Source organism: Anoplolepis gracilipes, chromosome 17 (assembly GCF_047496725.1).
Source record: "Anoplolepis gracilipes chromosome 17, ASM4749672v1, whole genome shotgun sequence".
Classification (NCBI taxonomy): domain Eukaryota; kingdom Metazoa; phylum Arthropoda; class Insecta; order Hymenoptera; family Formicidae; genus Anoplolepis; species Anoplolepis gracilipes.
In genome coordinates, this window is record NC_132986.1 from 9727531 (window position 1) to 9749543 (window position 22013).

The window sequence follows — 22013 nt, forward strand, 5'->3', positions numbered from 1 at the left end:
GCACGTCGAGGAACGACACACCCCAGGAAGCGTCGCGACCATTCGACCGGGATCGCGACGGTTTCGTGATGGGCGAGGGCGCCGCGATACTGGTGCTGGAGGAGCTGAATCACGCCCTCGCCCGGGGTGTGTCCATCTACGCGGAGGTGCTGGGCTACGGTCTGTCCGGCGATGCTTCTCACATAACGGCGCCCAGCGAGGATGGTATCGGCGCGTTGCTAGCGATGGACCGGACGGTGAAGGACGCCGGCATCGAGAGCTCGGAGGTAACATTCGTGAACGCGCACGCCACATCCACGCCGTTGGGCGATACGATTGAGATGAAGGCCATCGAGTCACTGATGGGCGAACACAGCAGGAATGTTACGGTTTCGAGTACCAAGGGAGCGCACGGCCACTTGTTAGGTGCCGCCGGTAATCTGGAGGCCGCCTTCACGATCCTAGCTATCAAGGAAGGTGTGATACCACCTACGTTGAATTTGAACAATCTGGACTTGGAGACGCGCTTGAACTTTGCACCGCATACGAAGGTGAAGTGGAATACGACGACACGTCGAACGGCTTTGAAAAACGCCTTTGGCTTCGGTGGGACGAATGCGTGCTTGTGCTTCGCGCAACATGTCGATTGAACAGGTTTGAAAACTGTTACAATTACAATATGCTAAAAGATAGAATTCATTAATCATCGACATTTTTTTATTTTTTTTCAAACGCAATCAATTAAAGTATGTAAACACTTGAAAGAATAAATTTGTAAGAGATATAGACAGTTCCTTAAAGTATGTAAATATGAAAGAAGTCTGTAAGAAACATAAGTAGTTCCTTTCTTATTGTTCAATTGATACAGAAAGAACACTATTCTTGTAATATATGTATATATTAAATATATCTGAAACAAGAAAAGCAAATTCAGTAACAAATTCAATCTCACACAACTGATCATCAGTGTTGAGCAGTTTAAACATTTTTAATAACTTTTATGCAACATACAATATATGTAAATATAATTCACGACAATAATCCTTTTTATAGAATGTTTTTGCAGTGTATATTAATGTGTGTGTGTGTGTGTGAAAATTACACACACACACACACACAGAGGATGTACATCGGAATAATAAAATATATATATATGTGTATGTATGTATACACACACACACACATACACACACACACACACACACACACACACACACACACACACACACACACACACATTATTATATTGGAATGCAACACATTCATTTTATATTAAGATTCCGATAAATGTTCCATCGCATCTCTACTATTACAACTTATTGACACGAAAGTCCACATAATCGTATCGCCGTGTAAATATACAATCTTCTTGAAAATAAAAAATTTTTCCAGAAAATACAATTTTAAATATATCGTAATTACACTGGAAAACTTGTGTCTATAACAATTTACATTTACTGCACTCAACAGAATCGGACCTGCCATATTCTCAACAGCCAAGGCATATTCATACAAAATATCTACGCTTCAATTGTACAGATTTATACAATTAAATTCAATTTTCTAGTCTTATGATTCGCATCGTGTATTTCATATTTCTTCTCAAAATCAATATTCGATTAATTTCAAACCATTCTTTTTATCTTGATATCTTTTATTTATCATGCGCAATTCTCTGCTTGCAGAGATAAATAATGTTATGTTTCTATCCTTCCTTGATGTTGTATGTATGTGTTGTTTACATTTTAGCATTTAATAATTAATTAATAGAAGGTTGATTTCGAATAATAACAGTTATTCAAAATACATCTATTGTATTTATGTCTGCTACTACTGGCAGTAAATCAATATAAAAAAAAAAATGTCATATTGTATTGAATTACCATAACTAATAGGAATTCTTAATGAAAAGTGGTAAGTGATTGTTTGCACAACATAGCAAAACGTTCTTTAAGCATTTGTCGAAGTTCGAGCCGTTTCTCCATAAGTTGACACATTTGCGACTTGAACTCTAACACATCCTCCGCTGGAATATAACTCTCCTTCTCGTCATCATCGGAGAAATTGGAATCCTGAAAAACAATAAGAGTTTAAATGCTTTTCTATAGAGAAAACATTTATTGATGTTCAGGATATCATGCATGTATAAATTTTTACCTCTAGCATTTGCAAGAGTGTCAAACCTCCTTCTTGTAATAAAGAGATACTAGGACTGGAATGATTAACTTTATCGTGACACGCCTGACCTTCGTGGTTAGGGCAACATTCATCATTACAAGCTACTTCAGAACCCTCTGGTGTACTAGGAAGAGAAGAACTACTGATATTGTGTCCGGAAGAATATCCGCAATCTTGAGACGATTGCTCGCTGGAGGAGTGGTTTTTCTCCGACATTTCAAGACGTTTTGCTATCCACTTGGTATACTTAGTTTTATCAGGTTTCGTAATCCAAGCATCTACTAGGTTATTGGTTACAGAATTTTTGCAGTCTTTGTCATACACACGCCATTGACTCTCGTCAATTTTTTCACCTTCCTTGAAAAAAAAAAAAAAAAAAAAAAAAAAGGAATTTAAAATTTTTTATTTTTTAAAATTAAAAATTTAATGTAAAATTATAAGAAAAATCTATATTACTATAATATAGTTACCTTACCTTACACGATTCACAAGTATCGGACGAATCCTCTTCAAGTAATTGTTTACGAGATGTATCACTTTGTTTTGATTGACTTGTACTAAATTTTGTTTTTGCTTCGGAAGTGTTGTTTATAACAATAGCTTTTTGTGCACTTGTCTTTTTCACAGGGAATGCAAATTCTACCTTACTCTGTGATTGTGATATACTAGGTGTTTTTTGTTTCTTTAAACAATCTGGACATTTACATGTTGGTGGTCCTTTATTTTTTGGATCCAAGACCTGTAACTGAAATAAAAAACACTAATATATAGAAGTATATGTACATTTGTGCATTATTTTTTTTACAGACGTATATAAAAGATATGTAAAATTATTCAAGTTTTATGTACCTTATGTCGGTCAATATTTTGCGTCGTAGGTTTTGATTCTACACAAAGACAGGAAGATTTATTTTGTCTTTCATTCGAACACTACGGCAACATATATAACTTTTAACTATACATATTGTATTATACATGTAAATAATTATTTTAATTTTATTTCTCTCTATATAAATGTGTTATATATTTTTTTGGTGAACAAAAAAAAAATTGTTGAAATAGTTTTTAAAAAGTATATCTTGCAAAAATATATTACATTACAACATACATCACAGGAATTCTCCTTCTCTTCGATTTCATAACGACGTTCCTTCTTTTTCTTACGTTTAAGTCGCAATTTTTCACGTCTTTGCTGCTTTGCTATTTCTTCCCTTGTAATTTCTTCGTACAATAATTCTAATTGAGATATACCTTGTTTCACCTCGACTGCCATCTATACAAGACAAAATATTTGGCTTTATTTGCGAGTCTGACAAATTACATGTAAATATATAAAATAGACATTTCTTTTTCCCTTATTAAATAATTATCTTACAGATAAGATTATCTCATTACCTGGAAGTTTCTAGACAATGCATCTACTGCGACAGCGGCTAATACTTTACACACGGTCTCTTCTTCCTTCAGCCGTCTATGAACTCTATGCAATCGTTCCGCAAGGCATATACCTAAACATGTAAGTACTTCCTCTTGAGCAATTTCCAGTGTTTTTGCATGACGCTCTCTGAAAATCAACGTCTCTTATTTTATTTCTTTCATAATACTACACGAACGTATGTCACTGGAGATCAGACCTTCCCATGAGTTCTGGCTGCGCGCGACCAATAAGGGTACTAATGTATTCCGTGATGGCTGGCAAGTGAACATGATGATCGGTTATACAACGCTTAATTCCAGAGTATAAAACTGCTACGTAACCTTTCTCTTTCGTAGGTTCGGGTTCTCGTGTCAGAAGAGCCGATGCTAATAACACCTTATTACGACATTCGGCGCAAAACCTGAAAAATCGCGATCATGTTATTAAAACGAGTTTCATGTTAACAGATAAATATACAACTTATACCTATGTTTACGTAGATATGTTTCCAAAGTGTCGTCAAGTGTTTCAGTCTCAATTAAAGTCAGCTCCTGTTGACACGGTAAGTCCATGCAATCCCACACTTCCCTCCACGCGTTTGATGGCGGTCGCATTCGCTGCATTTCCAAAGAATGCAATACGCATCGCCTGGATTTTCTATTTCTTGGTTGCTTCTCCACTAAATTATGTAACCTAGCACTGCAAGGACATAAATGATAAAAATTTTGCCTCTGCCTATCTCGAATAATCATTTTCACAATTGTTGATGAAATACCTGTGTCCATGTAATATCGTGCAAAGTCGTTGAGGTGATTCCAGAACGTCGTCTTTTATAGAAAGGAGACCATTGGGAGTAATAACCAGTGGATCCAATGCTGGATGCCCTGACTTCATCAAGTCGTGAAACAACCTTTCAACACTGAACACGGAATATTTTATTGTCACTTACTGGCACAAGAGTGGAATGATATATTATTTATTTCTAACAAAATTAAAATAATCACCTTCTTCGACAACCGATACACGGTTCTGCCTGGCCCAAAATGGCAAGTATATCTTTACAAGTAACTTCAAACGATGCTTTGATTTCTCCCTTTGTGAGCATATCATATTTTCTTTTAAAATCATCCAGCTTTTTACCGCGCACTAAGGGACTATCAGTGATTGCTCCTAAATTCTTTATGTCCATGATCATCTAAAAGAATATAAATAAATATATAGTTTGCAATATAAAATAATAAATCACATGTGATACGATGTAAGATATTATGCATTGAGCTTTTAAGAGCAAAATTTTTTATATTGCAGCTAAAAGCTGTTAAAACGATAATTTACTGGATTTTACATACATTTTACATACATTTTTTCATCTGTCTTATGCAAAGAGAAGTGACGACAAAAAAATACAGAAATTAGAAAATCGTACAACCTTCTACGAAGAGAGTATATGACACAAGTGCGAAAACAAGCATAGTGCTAATAGCCTCATGTTCGTTACAGTCGGCGACGATGTCGCAGTGGGTCTGGGGTCTGGGGTCTGGGATCTGAGATCTGAGTTCTGGGGTCTGGGGTCTGGGTTCTGGGTCCCAATAATATACGATCGCCGATCGATCGAAACGAATGACAAACGAGCTCCGGAATCGCGATCCAGTCGCAAACGTGTTCTTATTCTCTTTCGAGAATCGTTTTTTTTTTTTTTTTTTTTTTTTTTTTAAGGTTAAGGGCGTCCCGCGAGGAGACGGTTGTCATTACGTAAGGCATCGTCGCGCATTAGAGGGTTAGTAGAAAACCGGTTGTCAAACGTCAATTGTCAAACGCTCACCGTCAAGGTCCCGTCGACGTTCAACGGCATTTGGTTGGACTCCAACTTGGAACTATCGTCCCGCAAAATGTTTACCAATCTTGCCATCCTTTCTCGCTCTTTCTCTATTTCCGTACGTACGGTGTCCGCTTCTCGCGATCCGGATTCTATAAAATTACTTAAACTTAATCTTCCTCGTTTCCAAGGGGTACTTGCTCGCGGCTCGCGACTCGCAACCGTCGCCGCCGTCGCCGCCCTCTCCCTTCGGTTAATGGACCCCGGACCCCGGTCACCGTACCGCGCGAATGCCGGGGAGGATTTTGAATTAAGGCGAGAGGAGGAGGGGTTTTCTCAGAGAGGATTCCTCACGGTGGAGGGATTCAGTTGCATAAACCAACACGGAAAAAACACACCGAGTGACGGAATGTCACGCACCGTCTGCCATTTGCAACATGTGCACGAGCACGGAGCACGGAGTCGCCGTCTATCTTTCTCGCTACTACTTCCGCTTTCTCTGCGTCATCATCGCGTTGCACCGCATCCTCGTTTCATTTTTAATCCCGGCCGGTCTCCGCCTCTCCTCGAATCACGGTTTCCCGGAAAATGTTTTTCGTCGAAATTTTGACGTAAAAAAAGAATTTTCCTGGAAAATTTTTGTAAGCATAAATGTCACTTTGAATTTAAAGAGAGATATGGAACTTCTCTGGATATTTTTTTTATCGAGATTTAAAAAGATTCTCCACCACACGCGCCCACATACACGCACACACACACGCGCTAACACACACACACGCGCGCACACACACACACACACACACACACACACACACACACACACACACACACACACACACACACACACACACACACACACACTCGTGAAATAATCAAAAGTATGAATTTTAAAATACATTGTAACTTCTGTATAAACCTAGAGGATTTACGCTATCGGAAAATAATTTAAATATTCTTGAGAGAACTTTCTTGTAATTGCTAATTTAGGCGGCAATTATGAATTTGTTATTGTATTACCGCGTATACGAAAGAGAGTAATCATCTTTCATCTTTACATATATATATATATATATATATATATATATATCTTATAAAAATATTTTATATGTACATTTCAGTTTAAATATATAATAAATAATTAATGAATATCACACATGTTATATATATAACCGCGTTAATTAAAATTATAATATTATATCGTATAAATCTTTTTTTCAGTATACACATATATATTTCCATTTCATTAATTTTTTGGTGCACTTTTATCTAATTACAATAATAATAAAACAATAAATTACAATAACAAAAATGAATATATTTTACATCATCTACACTAAAGTTATAAATATTGAATAATTTAAAACGCGAATAAATAATTTAATACAAAACGCGAAAAATTAAATTTAAAATTTTTTAATTTATTTTGAATTTTTTGTAATAAATTTGAAATTTTTATATAATTTTATTAGAAAAAATGTGCATAAGAATTTTTCTTTATTATGATTTTATAATAAATATTAATATATAATATAATATAAAAAATATTTGTTTTCTCTAAAATCACTCTAAGTGAATGCATTTAAAGAACTCAATCTGATGAACTCATGTCTTTAATTGTATAGATTCTTTTCAAAAACTGCTGGACGAAAGATTATTTATATATTAATTCATTTTAATTATTTTGCGAAAATAGATAATAATAATTAAGTGTGTTAGCTGAAATATATCTGAACTCTCGCTGAACACAATCTTTCTTGCTCCAGAAGTCTTCAAGTCTCATATAAACCTTGGGCGCGACGGAGTTATAATGCAGAGCCTCGCAGATGCGACAATAGTGTCTGGATGTGCTGCCGAAGTAGCCGTGTTCGTTAATCACCCGGTAACGATCGCGCCACTCGTGATACTTGAAGTACCGATGATTATCGTACTGGTCTAGATACCTGAGATAGTTGGCGAGCGCATCCACACCGGTGAAATCATCCACGTGAAGAAAGGAGTGCGGCGGCAACAATCGCTGACAATCGTATCGCGACGCTCCCATTATTATCGGGACCGCGAATTTATTGTACGCGTTCCAGAACACCTTCTCCGTCAGGTACTCCCGGCAATTGGAGTTCTCGAACGATAAGTAGAACTTGTACGCGTTCAAAGCGGTGCAATCCCGCTTAAAGTGGCCCGGACAGATGGTCCTATTGCCGTCCAGGCATCTTCCGAAAATGTCCAGATCATCGCCAAGCAACGACTTGAGCATCTTTACGTAGGACCATCGTCCGTTATGGGAGTCGCAGTTGCTGCCCATTACGGCGACCAGTTTGGTCTTGGTAGTCCTCAAGACGGCGTCCCAATGTCTGACTTTGTCGTTGGAAACATCATCAGGGATTCGTACTGTTCTTCCATAGGGAATCGGTACATCACTGTCCATTCGATAGGACATGGACCAATTGAATAGGCCGTTATAATCCGATAATCTCTGGCTGCCGTGCAGAAACGTATGAAAAGGCGACTCGTCCGTCAGGAAGATCCACCGTTGATTCACTCGGCTTCTCACCGGCAGCTCCGAAGGCCTCTTTATCAAGTGCAAATGAAACACCACGGCGTCCGCTCGGTGCAAATCTTTTTCGTCGTAGGTCAGCGTACAATTTCCCGTGGAACATTGATCCCACGGTGAAAATCTAAAACGTATAATTTTTTATAAATCTCGTTGATATTTTGTATGACTTACTCTTATAAATCGATCTAAATATGATATATATAATTCTTTCAGCTCGCAAGGTTGAAGTCGATTTATCTTCTCGCAAATGACGAATTGCCCAGACAACGATCGCGGCTGGGCTGGGATAAAAAAAGAAGGATAAGAATAAACTGCTAACTTGTTTTTCGTAAAATGCCTAATGTGCCTACGTTCCAGGAATGGGCCATGTTTCCAGATCAGAATCAAATAGCTTCTATCAGTATTGGATCGCGGTGGTGGAGTTTCTTCCGGCGCCAACAGCCATTTTCCGAGAAGAGACATATTGCCTATCTGATAGAAACACACGTATCACGATGCTGATTCAACGCTCTTTCAAATTTCATTTCCAATCGATCGATTAAAAAAGTAACGCGCAATATTCTACCTGTTCATCGGTAAAGCCTATTTCTAGAAGATATTTATCAAAGGACATCATCTTCGAAACGTTAGACTCTCTCGGAGCGTATGTTCCATCTTCTTCGTCTTTTTGTCTTACGGATATCTGCTTCCAAAATACAGAGTACTTTCTGTCAACGACGAGGAAACTCGAAAACAGCAACAGCACACAGAAAATTTTACAGATGAACAGGACGGACAAGAGCCGCGTGATGAATCGTGGAAACTTGCGCATAATGCTATCGTTCATTCTATACAAATAGAAATAGTTTGTAGAGAAATTATTAACCAAAGCATATTGAGGATCTTGAAGTTTTATTACATGCCAGATGGTGTGTTTCTTGTATGCGTTTCACCGATATCTTATCAAAAAAATTACGCGCTAAAACAGAATAAACGAAGCGATGCTATCTGACGATTCCGGTTTCGCGTATAAAATCTTCGTCAAACTTTCTTGTTGTTTGTTTTTTTTTTTTTTTTCTTTTTAAATAATTATCTTTTTTGTTTTTTTTTTTTTTTCGTTTTAAATAACTATATATCTTTTATGAAAAGGAAATGCAATTTTACAAGAAGAACAATTAAATCTAATCGAACAAGTCTTTTAGACTAACGCGTATTTGTAATGTTTATAAAGTTTTCTATTCCCAAAGGTAAAAAAATTTATAAATATTACAAATACCTTAGTCTAAGGAATCACTAGACAAACTTTTCGAACTTTCTTCATCTCGCGTCTTATTTTAATTAATCATTATTTATATAGATTATTTTACATAATGAAAAATAAAATAAAACGATGCACACACACACACACACACACACACACACACACACACACACACACACACACACACACACACAAAGAGAGAATTTTGCAATGCCACGTGCAGAAATAAAATATTGATTGATTAAAAAAAGTGATCACATCGCGGTAATCACGTTCGATGCACTGTTAAAAGACGGACGGATAGTTGTTGACGAAGCTCGCGGAGAGAAATGACGCGGATGATGAAGAAAGTTGCGGATGCACTCTCGCGCGTTGCAACAAGGATACACGTCGACACGCGACTGACCGTTGATCCCGATTGTCTTGGTTAGCCAAGCGTGACAGCAGTCCTCCAGGCTTAGACCGTCATTTGCCACTGTCCGGCTACTGTCCGGTTATTGTATCAGCTGGTAGACGTCCGTAAATCTTGAAATGTCAAACGTGCCTCTCTCGCACGCGCCGCTTGTCAATCGAAATTAAATGATCGATCTCATGTTTTTTGATTGTGAAACTATATATATAAAGTAAACAAAAGTCTGAGAATGAATTTCAGCTCACTCTTTCAATCGATTGATTCTAAATAAGCAAAATGTAAATTTAAAAAATCTATATTTATTTATATAATATAGAGATATAGATATATGTTATACATAATTATATTCAATTACCTTTATATTCGATGTGAATATTTTAGAAAGGCTTGGCTATTTTTCCCGCGATATCTCCTTCTCTTTTGCCACTTGAGTCTTATTATTTTGGATAATTATTTTCGCTTATTTAATATATCTAGAGACTCGGAAAATAAAAAGTAAAAAGTTATTACATATGGAAGTTAATTAATTTTATATATATAAAATTTTTATACATACACGAGAACGTTATAATAATTGTAACAGAAAAAGTTAGGCTTCAGAACTCCACGTATATCTTGTTTTTGGAACACAATAGTGCGTGCCTTTGCATATATATATATATATATATATATATATATATAATTATTATTATTATTACGTGTTTATCAGGCTATAAACAACGCGTGTAAATGTTTGCACCTTGTTCGCTATTTGATCGGAATATTATGTATATTTTTTATAGCTGCTCGTTTGACGCAAGTGATAATCCATATGATACTATATATTCAATTGCGATATTTACAATTATTTATTACAACTACTAATTTACAAAGATATTATCTTATTTTTGTATCTCTTTTCGCCGGTTTTGAATCTTCACCCTTTTCCGAATTTTACTTTTTTCTCATCTTGTGTTATCAACAGAGAAATTCATCGATTTTGCTACGTAGTTCCAAACACAGGCACGATATTGCTAGAGTCGATAATGTAGGGACTCTGTAATAATTTAAAGTTTCACATGTATGTATGTATATGGAAAATGGAAAGTGGAAAGAGATTGTGAAAGATCATTAAAAATTGGAATAGCGTGTACATGTCGGAATCTCTGAGTATTTATAAACAATATAACTATGATCTCTAAATATCTTTGGCTATCCCTGCTACTGGGAATCATGTATTTGTTTCATTTGCGCGACTTATTTAAAGAGCTCAAACAAATTCACTTGATGGATGGAATGTCAAATATAATTGACGCGATATATCTTAGATTAAACGAGAATTCTGACAAAGGGCAAAGGATATTTACCACGAATGAATTGAAACAATATACGAACCTGGAGAATGGTTTATATCTCTCGATATTAGGCCAAGTTTTTGATGTAACTAAAGGTGAAAAGCATTATGGATCTGGAGGAAATTATTACGCTTTCACTGGTAACTATTTTTTTTATATTGAAAAATATATTATATATTAGTCACTGTGTATGTAAAAATATTTGTTTATAGGTCGCGATGCTTCCTTGGCATTTATTACTGGAGAATTTGACGAAGAAGGTTTAACGGACGACATATCTAGCTTGTCCGTGCAACAAGTTAAGGCACTGGACGATTGGCTGCAATTTTATAATGCAAACTATATTTACAAAGGTACAATTACTTAAACTGCAACATCAGGGACATAAGAGCAGTTGATCCACTTCACAATAATTTTATTCTATTAAGAACCAAAAGAGAATCTCATGATATTTTATCAACCTATGCAGCAAGAATAAGAGGAAAGGTATCTTTTAGTTATTGTGCAAAAAGAAAGAATGGTGGATTATGTTTATATATATATATATATATATATATATATATATATATATATAATCATTGCATGAGGTGGATCAATTTGCACATACAAACTTTTTTAAAATATTTTGTTTGTTCCTCAGGTAAATTATATGGCAGATATTATAATCAAAATGGCAGTCCAACTACAGAGTTTTATCAAGTACAAGAAAAACTACTAGTCGCTAGAAAGGAAAAGTCACTGGAAGAGAAACGGAAAAGAATGTTCCCACCCTGTAATATAGAATGGAAGCCAGAGATTGGTACTGTATTCTGGTGTACCAAAAGGAGGTAGAAATTTGTTTATGGAGATCATATATTAACAATCTTTTAACATTAAAGAAAAACTAAAGAAAAAGTTTTTTTTTTTCTTAAAGACAAGACTATGTGATTCATTTTATTGTATTTAACAGTGGTGGCATTGACAGAGATTGGGTAGGAGTACCAAGAATGCTGTTTGAAACTGCAAGTACACAAAGCACATCTAGATGCGCCTGTGTCAGGTTGGATAGTATAGAATATGAAGAGAACAAAACTATGTTAAGAGAATACAATGGCTGTGCAAAATATGAAACAAAATGTGTTTTAAAAACGACTAAATCTTGATCTAATATGAAACAGTATTGATTAGAAAATTCTGTCAAATCAGGAGAAAGACTCAGATATATATTCGGATTTTATATTTATATAACATTACAGTACATGTAAAAATGAATTGAAGATATTCTCTTTATATAATTTTTCGTATTTTTTATAATTTTATATTCATTACAGAATTAGTGCCTCTAGTTAATATAAAGTACAAAATGATTTTATATAAAGATACAAATATAAATTATATGATACTCTCTAGAGCATGCATTTTTAAAATAGATACAACTTACATAAGAACTTTATTATATGTGTAAGATAATATCAGTGTATTTTATCTACTATTCTGACAACAGAATATACATATACAACATTCATAAAAACAAAGTTTTTATTTAAAAAAATGATTTTTTACTTAAACTTTTAATTTATCAGTCTACTTTATTGTGTTAAGAACAATGTTTTTCCTTTATTAGTTATACATATTTTATTAAAAAAAAAGTTTTTTTTTTTACTTAAATTTTCAATTTATCAGTCTGTCTATTTTATTGTTAAGAACAATGTGTTTTTTTACACAAGTATTCAATGTGTTTATAAAAAATATTTTATTTTAATTATCATTTAAATATGTATAAATGTTGAGTTTTAGCTATAAATGCAATGTGTGGTACGAACATTCTGTTTAAAGAAATACAAGGTATGTTATCAAGCCTTACAATCCTTATGAATATATTCATTTTATATATATTAATAATAAGTAAGAAAAATCTCAAATATGTGCAAATACAAATATGATTATCACATAGTATTATGGTCCTTGTGATTTGTATACCAGCACATCTATAATTCGCATATATTGATTTAAAAAATTCATATTATATAATACTTTTAATATAAATAGATAGCAGAAATTTCCGTCTAAATTAAATATTATTGTAATAATATTGATATCTCTTTCCATTTATGCAATCACTTTTATAGATTTATACAGGAGATAAAATCCTGAAATAGCATATTATCTGCAGGAACTGGAGAAATTGGATTATTAGCATTTAAACACAAGAGGAACTTTATTTTTCTTTTAAACGTACGTATTATTTATTTGCTCCTCGTTCATTTTTGAAGTATTAGAAAGATCTTGCAAAATATCCAATTTGGTTATATTATTTTTTCTAGTATACCATTTATTCTGCTTAGATTCAAAAATTTTCTTTATTTTCGCGCGTCTCTTCTTTATCTTAGAAAGTGAAGAAGAGAACATTAACATTCTTTTAAACCTCCTTGTACTCATACGTGTCTCACTATCAATATCATCGCTTGCATTGTCAGTCTCTTCATATATTGTTTCAAGGTTAATTTTCTTATTTATCTTTTTATCTAAATAATAGTCATTTATGCTTTTTTCCTCTTCTATGTCCATCTCTGAAACTCTCCTTTTTTTTGGTTTGAGACTACATCTTGTAAACAAATTGTAGATTATATTAGATATGAAAGAATATCGGCACTTTCCATTTGGTGACACTAAATGGACATGACATAAGCATCATTCTGTCTTTTTTCAACATCCAGTAACAAAGATAAAACAAAGTAGATAGTGAACAAAGATAGAATAACTTTTGTGTCAATTCATGTCACTAAACGGAGAAAGTATATGAACATATTTCACAATTTGGTGTTAAACTATTACCTTCTATTAAGGATACTATCTGTAGAAGCAGTAGAGTTGGGCAAGCACCTAACAACCCTTTTTCTAAGAACTCTTGTAGTAGATTCCACAGGCAAAGAGTTACTGTCTATGCTAAGCTTTGCTAAATCAACTGTCAGAGGTAAAGTTGTATTATCTGAACAATCCACGGAGGTTCTAAAAAAGATAGGACACGTGCTCTTACAATTTTTTTTTTAATAATTTTTAGTTCTCTCAAAAAATAATATTGTGATGTATAAAGGAAAACCGGTTGTAATATTTGTTCTTAAATAAAAAATTTATGAAGCGAGGAAAAGAAACAGAAATTTATAAAATTTACGCATTATACTTTCTTTTCACATATTTTTCTTTTAAACGTACGTATTATTTGTTTGCTCCTCGTCCATTTTTGAAGTATTATAAAGATCTTGCAAAATGTTCTCTTCAAAGAATGTCAAACTTCTCGTTGGAACGTCTTTTTAATTATTTATCAAACCAATTTCAAATTTATCTTATAGAAAATGTATAGGTACACCATCTTCAACATTTTTTATCCGGTCGCAAAGCAGTCGTAGGTCGTAGTCGTAGTTCGTAATTGCTGTCACTCGAGTTGGTTCAATTCCTATTTCCAACGACCACAACTGAAATCTTGCTGCGACAAACCGATCAGAGAAAGAATGTCGTGCATGTATAGCTTTCTGATTGGCTGTTGCGTTGCGATTTAGCAACTTGCAACTAAAGTATCTTGATAAACATCGCAACACTCAATATTACCGTTGAATGTCGAAAGAGTTAACCAATCACAGTTGACTTTAGAGAAGAATGTCGAATATCATTAGTTAATTTTTCTTTTTTTTTACGGCTTATGACTTCCAACACCTATTGTAGACAGCCCTTTAAGGCCGGTCTATAATGGCAGTAAGCGGTACAGAGTAAAGAGTAAGAAGTAAGGAGTATGAAATGGGATTTGCCCATTTTATTACTCCCGGCTTTTAATTCGTCAGTTGTTACTTCTAACTCCTTACTCTGTATCGCTTACTGCCATTGTAGACTGGCCTTTAGTCGTAAGTCGTACGAAATTAATCAAATTCGTTTATTTTTCTCTAAATTTAACTCTGTGTGCGTGCGTGCGTGCGTGCGTGAGATTGGTTAATTTCTCGGTTTCATTTTCAACACTATGACATATATAAAAAAAGCAGCGAATCTTTTTTTGAAAATATATAAGCTTAGTTTACACCGAGCACTTGATACCCGTACTAAGTACTATACTAGCCAATCATGGCTAGTCTTCTAAAGAATGGAATGGCTATGATTGGCCAGTAATATTTAGTACGCGTATCAAAGTATGTCGGTGTAAACAAGGCCATACATATCTAGATTACATATATACATACTTTCCAAAACGTCCTCTTCGCGAGAGAAATTTTACTCGAAATATATAGTACACGTTACGTATACTATATTAAGCCTCGTCTACAATAGCCGTAGAACGTAAGGTTGCAAGCAAATTGACCAATGACAGTCAAGCCTTTTCGAAAATGCTTGACTGTCATTGGTCAATTTGCTTGCGACCTTACGTTCTACGGCCATTGTAGACGAGGCTTAAAAATCTATCGATGTTTTTTTGCTGGAAACCTCTCTATATTGCATATATATATATATATATATATATATATATATATATATATATATATATATATATATATATATACTATGTTATGTTATGATTTCTTTTAGTACTATGTGCATGTGCATAGAGTTGATGTAAGCTTGTAGATAATGTTGAGTGATTTTAAATGCTTGGAATAGTTCTGTTTTTTTTCTACTGCATTTGTTGCTTTGCTCTAATTTGTTTACTATAAAAATTATAACTGAAAATATGAAGAAAGAAAAAACGGGTGATTCCAACCGTCCCTATAAATTATAAGTATCTTTTTCACATTGAAATGACACTGGTGAAAAATGCTCAAAATGTTTAAAATTCTCAATAAATGCTTTTTTTCGTTATATTTGAATTTCTTCGGGACATTTTTCACCAGTGTCATATTTGCATTCCGAAGAAATGTAAATATGCAATTCCCAAGACAACATTCACTGAAATCTGTATTCTCCCCCGGACACAATAATCACTGTATTCATGTGTCATATATTGTGAGAATTTAACAGAAGATACAAAAGAATGAATAAAAAAATCACATTCTTAGAAAAGTTATACCACAAATTATATTTATGCATTAATATGACTTTATCTGTGTGCTATTTCTGTTGAAATAATTTTTAATTCATACTTTACAGCTCATCAAATAGTAAGTTTGACAGGAATAAGTTTTCAAAGGAAAAGCATAATTGGATTTGTTGAGTTGACAATTATTCCATTACGAGACACATTAAGGCTGATAAAACTTAATGCTAAACAATGTAGAATATATAGAGTATGTTTAAATGATACTTACGAGGCTCCTTTTCAATATTTTGATCCATTTCTGGATATTTGCCAAGGGGACAATAAACAGTAAGTGATTTCTTTTGTCCATAGCTTAATAATATTACAGATTAATAATCTATAAAATTTTTGTAGGCGTTCTCTGGAATTTTTCTCAAACATGCATCTAGCAGCGGCTCAAAAAGTTGATCCTGATAACAATACTGGGGAACTAGTAGTTCAAATACCACCAGATGCAGCACACTTAGTTGCAGAAGGTCGGGGATTAAGAATTAGCATTGAATTTTCCTTGGAGCAACCACAGGGAGGTGTACATTTTGTGGTGCCAAATTGTGAAGGAACCTTAGCTGAGGTAAACTTTATTAGCTTCCCTCTGCGACAAAGTTATATTAGATTAATCGCAACATATTTTTTTCACATTAATAATAATTCTTTTTTAGAGAGGCGCACATATGTATACGTACAGCTATGAAAATTCGTCAAGATTATGGTTCCCATGTGTAGACAGCTTTGCTGAACCATGTACTTGGAAATTGGAATTTACTGTCGATGACTCAATGACTGCCATTTCCTGTGGAGATCTGGTCGAGGTCGTTTATACACCTGACATGCGTAGAAAAACGTTTCACTATGTTTTAAATACTCCTGCATGTGCTCCAAACATTGCGCTGGCAGTTGGGTAAATAAATAGAATCTATTTAAAAAATACACGTGTAATTTACAATATAATAATGTAAATTTTTTGTCTCTACAGACCCTTTGAGATCTTTGTGGATCCTTACATGCATGAAGTGACTCATTTCTGTTTACCTCAACTTTTACCATCTTTAAAGGTGTCCGCGAAATACATGCACGAAGCATTCGAATTTTATGAAGAAACCTTGTCAAATCGATATCCATATTCATGTTACAAACAGGTCTTTGTTGACGAGATAGATGAAGACATTAATGCTTATGCTACTATGAGCATTCTAAAGTAAAATATTAATTTCTCTCCCTTTTCTATATATATATATATAAAGTTTTTGCATAATGTTGATTTAGATTTATTACTATACTTTCTTATAATTATTTGTTTTCTTGCAGCACAAATTTGTTACATTCTCCTGCAATTATAGATCAGGTATATATTACTAAGAAAGCAATGGCACAAGCAATTGCAGAACAATTTTTCGGATGTTTTATATCTATGCACAATTGGTCAGATACTTGGCTACCTAAGGGTATCTCTACCTATCTAACAGGACTCTATGCCAAAAAATGCTTTGGAAACAATGAATACAGAGAATGGATTCAATCTGTAAGTATTTACAAGTAAAAATATCGATATATTTTATTCCTTTACGCACTTGTTATGCTTGTTTTGTTAAACTTTATAGGAGTTGCAAGAAGTTGTAAAATATGAAGAACAATTTGGTGGAATAATACTGGATCCGTCTCAAGCACCAGCGCCATTGCCCATTGCAGCTAATACTCCAGCACCTATTCCTCGAGCTCCCGATCCCGGATTTTATTTTCCAATTAAAAATTTACATACAATGTCTCCTAGATACATCGAAGTTCTTCGCAAGAAGGCGCATCTAATTATGAGAATGTTGGAACATAGGATTGGACAAGAATTATTACTTCAAGTAAATTTTTTTTTTTTTGTTTGCTCTTCAAATGCTTAATAATAGATTGAACTGTTAATTATATAAAATTCTTTGTAGGTATTTAATAAACAATTGTCTCTGGCAGCTAATGCTGCACAGCAAAAGATTGAATCTGGCCTATGGTCACACATGTTAATTAGTACAAATGTATTTGCTAAAGCAATTTTTACAGTGACAGGAAAAGATATGTCGGTATTCATAGATCAATGGGTCAGAACAGGAGGACATGCAAAATTCACTTTAAGTTGTCAGTTTAATAGAAAAAGGTTTTTATATTTTAAACTTTTCTATTTAACTTAATTGTACATGCTATTATTTCATTTAATAGATCACTTAGAAGTAATCTGTGTGTGCGTGTATTAAAATATGATTTGATGTGTAATATAGAAATACAGTGGAATTAGAAATTAGACAAGATACTGCTCATCAAAGAGGAATCAGAAAATATGTGGGTCCGTTAGTAGTTAATATTCAAGAACTCGATGGTACTTTTAAGCATACTTTACAAATTGAAGGTACAATGGCCAGAGCGGATATAACATGTCACAGTAAAAGTCGTAGAAATAAGAAAAAGAAGATTCCATTGTGTACTGGTGAAGAGGTTGATATGGATCTATCTGCTATGGAGTAAGATTTTATTAAAGATTTTACGCAATAATTCTGAAGATTATACGTAATATAAGAGGCACTTTTAGAGCACATTATCTTTTTGCAAATATCTTTTTAAAAAGATTCATTGCTTATTTACAGTGACTCCCCAGTATTATGGATCAGACTTGATCCTGAAATGACAATCATGCGCGCTGTGCAAATTGAACAACCCGATTATCAGTGGCAATATCAATTGAGACACGAGAGAGACGTTACTGCACAATTAGAAGCGATTGTAGCTTTACAGCATCATTCAACACCTGCCACACGATTAGCATTGACCGATACAATCGAAAACGAACACTGTTACTATAAAGTTAGACTTCGCGCTGCTCATTGTTTGACAAAGGTCAGTTATTATTAAATATTTACTTGTTTAATTCAATTTTACATATTTTTTTTTTTCAGGTAGCCAATGCTATGGTAGCAACATGGGCAGGTCCACCGGCAATGTTAGCTATATTTAGAAAATTATTTGGATCTGCATCCTGTCGGCGAATTATTAAGCAGAACAACTTTTCGAATTTTCAACATTACTTTCTACAAAAGGTTAATACATATTCCGCAAATTAACATATAATCCATACACTTGTATAAAATTATATATCATATATATGTATATCTTAATTATAAAGTTTTCTTCTGAATTTTGAATTTTTGTGCACAGACTATACCGGTCGCAATGGCAGGATTACGTAACGCCCATGGTATTTGTCCACCGGAAGTTCTAGCTTTTTTAATGGATCTCTTCAAGTATAATGACAACAGCAAAAATAGATATTCCGATAATTACTACAGAGCTGCGCTGATAGAGGCTTTAGGCGCGACTGTTACACCAGTTATCAGTGTGCAACAGGGGTATATGCCAATTGAATTTTTATTCATATGCATTGTAGATTTAATTATCTGATAAAAATGTATATATGTACATATAATTTTGGAGGCGGTTTATCTATGCACGTTTTATTTAGATAAAGTTTATTGCGCTTTGTTGCAAATAAATCGTGCCAGATTTCTTAATCTAGGAAGTACATGACTATTCAGAATCAAACCCAGGATTTGTCAATTTAAGCAATAACTTCTTACAAAGCTAATTATCGTTTCATTAGATATATTTTTTCATTTTGTCATTACAGAACGGCTATTACAGCGGAGTCGTTATCAATTGACACAAAAGCCATTCTAGAAGAAGTCACGAGAAACTTAAACTTGGAAAAATTATTACCCTGCTACAAATATACTGTCAGTGTAGCTTGTCTAAAAGTCATACGTATTCTACAAAAGTTTGGTCATCTTCCAAGCAATCCTCATATTTTTAGAGCATACGCAGCATACGGACAATTTATAGGTAATATTTCAGCCTTCAATAATTATATTGATATCTTTTTAATTATCAAAATTCTTGATAATTAATTAATATTTTCTAGATGTTCGACTCGCGGCGTTAGAAGCTTTGGTCGATTTTACTCGCGTAGACGGTAAGTGGGAGGACTTGGAATTTTTGTTAGACATGGCGGAAATGGATCCGCATCCCGGTGTACGTCACAGACTTGTACGCTTAATGGTAGAAAATGCACCATTCGAAAGAGCTCACAAACATCGATTAGACAAGCCAGATTTAGTTGACCGTATATGGAACTTGATCAAGTATGGCAATACTTCAATCTTATATAAATAACTTTCTTTTTCATGTACCAATCAATTAATTAATTAATACAATTTTGTCATGTAGCGGTATGTTATCACACGACGCAAAATTACGTTGCGATTTAGTGGATTTGTATTATACTCTGTACGGCACAAAAGTTCCATTTTGTCTTCCTATTCCTGAACTCGCGGCGATTACAAAACCTAGGAAAGCCGGCCCACCAAGTCCTGAACGCGAAGTAAGATATTTGTTCAATATTTCTGCATTTTATATAATTATTTATGTAATTAAAATTTTCTTTATTATATATTCTTTGCTTTTTAGGTGAAACCTGTACCAGTGCAACATGTAAGACACGAATCAATCGATGAAGTTGAGAATTTGCCTGTTCCAACCAAGAGGAAAGCATCTCCAAATAAAGATCTTACTGGTCAGCCAAATTCACTAGAGCATGGAACAGAAATAAAACGGCAGAAGATGGCAAACAATGTATAAGAAATAATTTTTTTCTTCTTTCTCTTTTGTCATTGTCAGTGTAAATCAAATTTATTTCTTCTAGTTACAGCAGGATGAACGGGGAATTCCGATACCCAGTGAAGGAAAAGTAAAGTCCGAGTACTATAGCGATAATTCTGCATCATTGCCTGGTATCATGGGAACTCCTGGTCCAGTAGGTTTCGAGCCAGGGATGTTTAAAAAAGATTCGGAAGAGCATAAGCCGAAAAGTGACTCCGTCAATAAGGTATGTAAAGCTTTTCAGATAATAAAAAATATGTATATTCTTAATAAAGTTATGAAAAAAATAGTTTAAATTTGTAATTATTATTATTTTATTATAATTATTATTTATTATATTTTATTATATTATTATAATTATTATTATTTGTTTATTACAGAGTAAAAAGAAGAAAAAGGATAAGAAAAAGCACAAACATAAGCATAAACATAAACATGATCATAAGCATAATAAGGAGAAAGAGAAGAAAGAAAAGGATAAGGGTAAAGATAAAGAAAAGGATAATAAAAAGGACAAGGATAAGGATTCATCCGCTTTAAAAATAAAAGATGAAACCCTTAGTTCCGCCAGTTCCAGTCAAAGTCCAGAGCCGACTGTCACCAACGAATTTCTTTTTCCTTAAGATTAATTGTTATTGGTATATATTTTAGGTTTTATAAATACTATTACAGTGTTTATATTTTTTTATACATTTAAAATATTGCAATCACAAATAAAGTGTATATAAATAGAATGTAAACACAAATGTATGTAAAGATAGATTGTAAAGATATACAATTAGAGAGAGATTCTTAATTTATATACATATATATATATAAAATTTATAAATATCATTGTGTTAATATATAATAATAAATACAATACATACACACATTATTAGTGTAGAAATATTTTAGAAATTATACGTATAAAAAATTGATTCTACACGTTACAGATACGATAATAGAAAAATATATATTACATAGAATAATTTTTCAGCTTTTTTTTCTCTAGATATTAATATTAATTCTTTAGATATTAAATGTTAATATAATTTTATTGTATGAGTTTTTTTATATACGTATATACAACTCGTGGAACAAAATTTATCTTTAGAATTAATTTAAAATAAGCGTGTACTTGTACCCTAACAGCGCACGTATGTTTAAAAGATGTTTTTAAGAAATCCATAGGATGTTAAAACATATATTATATTATCCTGTGTATCTCTTATAAACATCTTTTGAACAAGTGTATTGATAAGGGTAAATAAATTTCGAAATTTTTACGCATGATTTTATCTCCCTCACGTTTAGCTATTTATTATTTATTAGATATTATTTATTACTTATTATTTATTAATTATTATTATGTATTATATTATT

The 22013-nt window shown here is 33.5% G+C and overlaps 6 protein-coding genes across 15 annotated transcripts in view; 3 read left to right on the forward strand and 3 right to left on the reverse strand.

Moving 5' to 3' along the window:
- The window catches only part of LOC140675001 (3-oxoacyl-[acyl-carrier-protein] synthase, mitochondrial), a 2404-nt gene extending 1496 nt beyond the window's left edge, over positions 1-908 (forward strand). The window contains exon 3 of the mRNA XM_072908984.1: positions 1-908. This exon is cut by the window's left edge and continues 114 nt beyond it. Within this exon, the coding sequence (XP_072765085.1) occupies positions 1-629 (629 nt within the window). The 3' untranslated portion in view covers positions 630-908.
- A 972-nt stretch (positions 909-1880) lies between these two features.
- Positions 1881-5828, reverse strand: LOC140674998 (gametogenetin-binding protein 2-like). Of its 3 annotated transcripts, none has more exons than XM_072908974.1 (11): positions 5397-5828; positions 4579-4769; positions 4350-4493; positions 4061-4273; positions 3792-3995; positions 3553-3721; positions 3266-3430; positions 3007-3087; positions 2633-2902; positions 2137-2514; positions 1881-2051 (listed from the first exon to the last, which is right to left on the reverse strand). In XM_072908974.1, exons 1-11 carry the CDS (start codon positions 5481-5483, stop codon positions 1881-1883), a joined length of 2073 nt encoding a protein of 690 aa, XP_072765075.1. In that variant the 5' UTR covers positions 5484-5828. The 3 variants fall into 3 exon arrangements, with proteins under 3 accessions (XP_072765075.1, XP_072765077.1, XP_072765076.1); XM_072908976.1 differs by lacking the exon at positions 5397-5828 and adding an exon at positions 5004-5314; XM_072908975.1 differs by lacking the exon at positions 5397-5828 and adding an exon at positions 4924-5314.
- A 62-nt stretch (positions 5829-5890) lies between these two features.
- LOC140674999 (alpha-(1,3)-fucosyltransferase 7) lies at positions 5891-10830 on the reverse strand. Of its 7 annotated transcripts, XM_072908983.1 has the most exons (7): positions 10150-10830; positions 9949-10073; positions 9588-9791; positions 8507-8768; positions 8261-8412; positions 7331-8062; positions 5891-6018 (listed from the first exon to the last, which is right to left on the reverse strand). In XM_072908983.1, exons 4-7 carry the CDS (start codon positions 8765-8767, stop codon positions 5898-5900), a joined length of 1266 nt encoding a protein of 421 aa, XP_072765084.1. In that variant the 5' UTR covers position 8768; positions 9588-9791; positions 9949-10073; positions 10150-10830; the 3' UTR covers positions 5891-5897. The 7 variants fall into 7 exon arrangements, with proteins under 7 accessions (XP_072765084.1, XP_072765078.1, XP_072765079.1 ...); XM_072908977.1 differs by lacking the exon at positions 5891-6018 and having other exon boundaries at positions 6872-8062; XM_072908978.1 differs by lacking the exon at positions 5891-6018 and having other exon boundaries at positions 6872-8062; positions 9569-9791.
- On the forward strand, positions 10744-12251 carry LOC140675003 (neuferricin). The gene is made up of 4 exons (XM_072908987.1): positions 10744-11067; positions 11140-11280; positions 11568-11754; positions 11877-12251. The coding sequence occupies exons 1-4, from the start codon at positions 10764-10766 to the stop codon at positions 12067-12069; spliced, it is 825 nt and encodes a 274-aa protein (XP_072765088.1). The 5' UTR covers positions 10744-10763; the 3' UTR covers positions 12070-12251.
- A 147-nt stretch (positions 12252-12398) lies between these two features.
- LOC140675002 (uncharacterized) lies at positions 12399-14371 on the reverse strand. Its single transcript, XM_072908985.1, has 3 exons — positions 14120-14371; positions 13742-13915; positions 12399-13511 (listed from the first exon to the last, which is right to left on the reverse strand). The coding sequence occupies exons 1-3, from the start codon at positions 14143-14145 to the stop codon at positions 13136-13138; spliced, it is 576 nt and encodes a 191-aa protein (XP_072765086.1). The 5' UTR covers positions 14146-14371; the 3' UTR covers positions 12399-13135.
- Positions 14372-15458: 1087 nt separating this feature from the next.
- Taf2 (TATA-box binding protein associated factor 2) lies at positions 15459-21467 on the forward strand. 2 transcript variants are annotated; one of them, XM_072909244.1, is made up of 18 exons: positions 15459-15661; positions 16032-16250; positions 16317-16533; positions 16622-16860; positions 16936-17157; positions 17268-17481; positions 17561-17812; positions 17891-18099; positions 18221-18460; positions 18584-18800; positions 18893-19033; positions 19152-19342; positions 19621-19832; positions 19912-20131; positions 20217-20370; positions 20457-20621; positions 20692-20874; positions 21029-21467. In XM_072909244.1, the coding sequence occupies exons 1-18, from the start codon at positions 15618-15620 to the stop codon at positions 21269-21271; spliced, it is 3582 nt and encodes a 1193-aa protein (XP_072765345.1). In that variant the 5' UTR covers positions 15459-15617; the 3' UTR covers positions 21272-21467. The 2 variants fall into 2 exon arrangements, with proteins under 2 accessions (XP_072765345.1, XP_072765344.1); XM_072909243.1 differs by having other exon boundaries at positions 18584-18833; positions 21029-21464.
- Positions 21468-22013: the final 546 nt, after the last annotated feature.